Below are 6,000 nucleotides of genomic sequence, written 5' to 3'. Positions count from 1 at the left end.
GAGTTAAAACAACAGTCAAAGCAGTGGATGTAATCCCAAAGGCTGTATTGTCTTCTAGAAAAACGATAGCCAAATTTTTTTTTTTGGGGGGGGGGAGTGATTTTGTAGGATACTATTGTATAGCAACCAATAATCCAGCAGATGGCGTTAGTCATCCATGATTGTTGCTGTGAATGCTGCGAGTGCATACTTATATATGTATATGTGTACTACGAACAGAGAGAGTCGAGACTTCGGAATGTCCGGATGTGTTTGTACTCAACTGTGATGTAAATAGTTAAGTTTAACCAATAGTAATTTAAATAGTAATAAATTTATGTAATAAAGTATTTTAAATCAACATGTACAATATAGTGAATCCTTACACTATAATTTTTAAGACGTTGTATATATAGACTACTTTCAGAAGGGTCAGACAATAATTGGAAAACATTGTGCCATGTTTCTGGGGAATTTAAAAACAGCTGCACATGAAACGGCCAACATTGACACACACACACAAAAGCCTATCTCACCAAGCCTCCATCACCAATGCTCCACAGCAATGGCCAAATTGCATGAATTAGGCCTTGCGCAAATCTCTCATCCACCAAATTCTACGAATTTATTCTTGCGTGACTTTTGTTCCCCAAAAAAAAAACTGTTCATCAAATGAAGCAGCTGTAAATAACTTTTCTGGTGAGTTAATTGAAAGGAGTTGTAGTTTTCTCACTGGATAAAGGGAAATTTGGGCATCAGTGAAAAAAAAAAAAAAAGTATGTGAACCTTGAAAGAGAGGCTATGTTGAGAAATAAAAATTTTCTAAAAAAAAGAAGGTATCTAAAGGTAAATAAGGTACAGTTTTTTTAACCTTACTTATCAAATGTCCTTCACAATCTTATTGATTTTTTTTATAATTCAGGATTCCAAAATTCTTTATGAATATGGTAACATTAGGGATTTCAAAATCCATGACATCCCTCTGATTTTTAGGCACTTCAATAGAAATTTAATTTTAGAAATATTTGGTGACACCATTGACCAATCTCAGTAACTCATAACACATCACTCATTTCACTTCTGAAACATAAATGGCAGCACTGAAAAATCAAAAAACACTACATGTGTTAGGTACACACACACAACTCACTAGGTAGTGAATCGCCCATAGATAGTGATAGACTTGAGTCGTGCTTGGTTTGAAAGAAAAGTCTCAGTAACTTGTCTAACCACAGCACACTGGTTGGTAATCTCTTGATTATTAAAATAAGAACAGGGGCTGCCAAATCCCTTTTAAACATAGAAATTGCTCTCATTCGTAAAAAAAATTGCATCCTAGAACAAAGACTAAAAAAGGGTAGTCTTGAGATATTTCATTAAATATATATATTTCAGTACCTTGAATTATCCAGAATCTAGACTTTTTGAGACTCAGATTATTAAGACCCTATTGTGGTAAATAGTTTCTATACACGTATATACTCATGTATAAGCCTTTTTTTTTTTGGTTGAAAAATTTGTTACTTAATTTGGCAGGGGGGGGGGGATTGACTTATACATGGGTCAGTTTTTAAGAAGAAAATATTTAGCCCCACTTCACCAAATCATGTAGCTACATGGCCTCCACACGGCTAGCTTGAACATTCGCAAAATCATTGGACTACTTTAGATGGTGTTACTAATCAGTAAAGTGATTTTTGTACCTATGAACCCACAGAACCAATGATGTTAAAGGTGAAGCAAAAAAAATCAAAGACAGCTCATACATGAGTATAGACAGTAATTAATGGTTTTCATTTTCAAATGTAAACGTCATTTATTGAAAAGGTATATGTAAATGAAACTACAAAATTCTGCTAATTGTATGTATAAAAAAAAACTTTTAATTTGGTCTGTGACGGAATGAAACACCACAACTGATCTGTTGACTATCACCTGATGGACAACCTATGAAAGAAAAATAAGAATGTCATCTGAGCTATTTCAAGCAGTTGCTGCAAAGCTAGTAATAAACTAGAGGGAGGAATTAAAAAGACTGGTATAAATATCAATTATAATTATCAACTAAATTTTTCCCTTTCAAAAAATACAGTGAAACCTCCCAACAGTGGGATTGTGAAAATGTGGCCATTATTTGGAAGTAATTGTTGTTGAGAGATTTAGTACTTAAAAAAATTTGATTTCATTTACAATAATTCTGGCTATAATTAAAATAAGTGGATGCATTGTACCTATAAAACTTTTTCAAATTGCCAGAGATTTCTGATAGGAAATTTTTTTCAATTGTTAAAAAACTTGGCAGTTTTCCTTTTTTCATCTTAACAGTAAGGTGTCAAGTTCTTCAGATGCTTTTGTTTTGTACTTAAGGCTAAACACTTTAGTAGGATTGTGCTAAAATAACTGAACTGTTCTTTGAAACCTCGTTTGTCTGTCAGCCACTTTTCATGCACTAATGCCCATACTATCTTGATAACTTTAAAAGTTTATCTTTGAGACAAGGAAATTTTCATTTTTATCTTAAGGAAGGAGTGAACGAAGTAAGAAGATGCAAATGGTTTTAACAAGAAAGTGACAACTTCATGAACAAAAACATGTTACTATACTGTAAACCTCGTCTCCACTGAAATGCATTCTTCAATAAACTGTACTGATCCTCTGTTACACCAGCCATTTGTCATTATTTAGGACAGTGTTTCAATTAGTGATTACCCGAGGGACACCCCCCCCCCATCAAACTGCAAAAGGGAATCAAGGGCACCCCTTCCCCTCCAGGCTACGCTATAACTGCTTGTTTATTTTCACTACAATTTCTGCTTTGTTCTTTTCAGAAACATATCCAGTGTAGCCCTTAACAACTTCTTGTGGACCCTCATCTTCAAAACCACTGACTTATGGAAGGGAACCATGCTTATTCTCACAAGTTTAAGGGCTAAAATTCCTAGAGAAAAAAAATCTGGGCTGTTTTTTTCCCTTAGGATATGCATCATTTTTATTTTGTCTGCATGTCCAAAAGTGGTCATGCTCAACGTCAATGTTAATCCAACGGGATGCATTTCGTCCTACAAAACTGTGACCATTGTTTGGAGATGACCATTATAAAAGGTTTCACTGTATATTGAAAAAAAAATTAACATGTTATAATAGAAAATAAAATTAAAGACTAATATAATTTTTTATATAATTTTAAAATATATATATTTTTTAATTTCACAACAGATTGTTTCAATACAAAGGAATTTTCTGAATTTGAGATAATAGAGCTTCTAGATAAATAGCTTTTACTGGAGTTAAAACTATTTACTTTATAAACTGGATTTCAACCTGGCTCCATATAGAAATACTTTTCCGTCTGACTCTATTATTTCCGCTTTTTTTTTATTCATTATTGTTTTGTTTCACTTTTCCCGTGTAAGTGTATTTCATGATTTCTGGGGTTATTGTAAATGAAAACAAATATTATGAGTATAATGAAGCAAAAAAGGCTTTCGTGGCCATAGTGTAAATTAGAATTTAGCTTAAAAGTTTTTGGGTGTTTTGGCCGACGTGAAGTACAGTTTTCATCTTTCGACGTTTCGTAGACCTCTTTTTATAGTAGGCTTCTCAGACCTCAACAGATGTCCCCCCTCCCCTTGTCTTGTCTCACTTATACTGGGTTGGGGGATAGCTAAATGGTTTTGTGTCCACTCAAGGGCGCGGTAGCCCGGTCGATAAGATGCTCGCCTAAAGTACCAAAGGATGTTTAGAGGTGTCGCGAGTTCGATACCCAGTTCGTCCTTGTCAGAAAACTTTCCTGACACAGGGGTACAACAAAAAACGGCGACTTGACCGCAGCAAAAATTGCTACCGCAGGGAGTCCCCCATCGAGGGGTTAGCGCACCAACCCCTCGACGAGTATAAAAAAACAAGCCTGCCGTTCGGAATGGGCAATAAATTGTAGGTCCCGGTCTAATTAACCCTCGTGTGCAGAAAAATGACCGTGGTGCGACAGAAATGATCAAATGATCAACTCATCGTGTCACATGTGTTGTCCTGGGATGATTTGCTGGACTGTCTTATACATAACTAAGTGGATAGGATACATGCGCTTTGAATGGGGGGAACTGTCTACTTTTGCCCCGCCACCCTATGTCTCAAAGGGTGATCCCAATCAGAGGCGTAAGCAGGATCAAGGAGGGCACAAAAGGCATGCGAGAAGGGTTGCGATGAATTTCTTGAAGACATTTTGAGTTCTTAGCCTTCAAATGACATTGAAATTAACAAAAATTTATCATAATAACACATATAAAGCTATTGTCTTCCAAATTTTAATTAAAAATTTTTTTTTTGCATCAAAAGCATTTTTTTGATCGTTGGGGTGGGGAAAATCCCCCTATGCTTCCCCCCCGCATGTCTCTGATCCCAATATACATTAGGAGGGCGAGGGTAAAAAAAGGCTAAAAACCTGCTGATGTAATACTTGAATGGCCCACTTATTAGTGAGATATGGTCGGATGGATTTCTGTGCTTTTTCCACATTTGCCTCATGTATATCAACAAATCCAAAAGATTTTGTCATTTTCATTATTTCATATCTCTGATTTGCAAATCCATTTTTCAGAATTAACAGCAAATAATACGGATCGATTACGTAGTATGGAAATGTTTGTCAACAAGGGAGGAAGGAGAGAACACCTTCTACATAGTCTTGCAGCCGAATAACGATAACTCACAGAGAAAAAAAAAGTTTGGATAAACCTGAGTTTCTCAGAATAAGGGGTCATTCAAGTATTACGCCAGCATTGATGGGGAGGAAGGGGGTTTCCGATTTGTGACTTTTGATGACGGGGGGGGGGGGGGTTTGGATGATGCTTACGTCATCAAGCACCCTTTATGAAAATATGAAATATTCTTAATGGCATCTTACAAATGTGCAAAAACGAGAAAAAATCTTTCGCTAGTTTGTGGGCACCTGAACTAACATTCACCCTAATGATAAATCCCTTACAGAGCCACTTCAGGAATCTCTAAATGTTTCATGAATCCTTCAAGTGATCAGGAAATGTGTCCGAGCTGCTCAAGTGCTCTGGAACAGGGCAACGCATTACTCAAGTGATCCGTAATTATGCCACAAATCACTTAAGTAATCTGGGAATGTTCCATGTATAACTTGAGTACCACACTGTGGGGGGGGGGGGACTGCTTAAGTGCTCTAAAATTGTGCCACATGTCACTCAAGGGATCTCTAGATGTGCCATGGATCGTTTAAGTGTTCTGGAACTGTGTCGCGGGCTACTTAAGTGATCTTTGAATACGTCACGGGCCTACTTCAATGATCTTAAAATGTGTCATGGGCCACTTAAATGCCCTGGAATTGTGCCACGTGTCATTTAAGCGATCTGTAAATATGCCACTTAGTTCATTTTTACAAAATTGGGTTTGAGGGGGGAGGGAAAAGCTACATCAGATAACCTTCAGGGCCACATTTAGTCCGTGGGTCAAGGGCTTAACATATATGGCTTAAAGGGTGGGTTGCAATGAATTTCTTAAAGAGAAATTTTTTGAGTTCTTACCCTTCAAATAGCATTGAAATTAATAGAAATCAATTATAACAACATATAAAGGTATTTTCTTTCTGAATTTAAATTTTAAAAAATTTTACGTTAAAAAATAAATTGTTTTCGTCTGGGGGGGAGGCACACGAGCCCCCTATGCCCCCTTCTCCAGCGTAAGTTTCTGATCGTTATGAGGTGGGGACAGTTTTGATGATATTATGAAATTTTTCTGACAAGGGGGAGCGGGGCCAGAGTTTTGCTGATAAGGGGGGTCGAAAATGGATAAAAATTTGCTGATGCAATACTTGAACGGCCCCTTAGAAAACAAAAAATTTCGATGGAAAAGAAATTAATAACATTATCTGAAGTCCCAATAACTGTAAAAAAAAATTTCCTCAATATTATGATATTGGTCAATTCTGTTCTTTGGAAAAGTAATAACAATACCCATATGATATTGTTATCTATAATTTTAATAAACAGCATTGAC

General features: G+C 36.3%; 1 protein-coding gene across 1 annotated transcript in view; it reads right to left on the bottom strand.

Moving 5' to 3' along the window:
* Positions 1-1,754: 1,754 nt before the first annotated feature.
* The window catches only part of LOC149075262 (transmembrane protein 216-like), a 33,233-nt gene continuing 28,987 nt past the window's right edge, over positions 1,755-6,000 (bottom strand). The window contains exon 6 of the mRNA XM_089242581.1: positions 1,755-1,926. Within this exon, the coding sequence (XP_089098707.1) occupies positions 1,911-1,926 (16 nt within the window). The 3' untranslated portion in view covers positions 1,755-1,910. The remainder of the gene's footprint in view (positions 1,927-6,000) is intronic.

The sequence above is a fragment of the Pholcus phalangioides genome, unplaced genomic scaffold (assembly GCF_987345545.1).
Source record: "Pholcus phalangioides strain wild (caught in Gottingen) unplaced genomic scaffold, Ppha-v1.0 ptg000015l_1, whole genome shotgun sequence".
Lineage (NCBI taxonomy): Eukaryota > Metazoa > Arthropoda > Arachnida > Araneae > Pholcidae > Pholcus > Pholcus phalangioides.
This window is presented reverse-complemented; position numbering and strand designations above follow the sequence as displayed.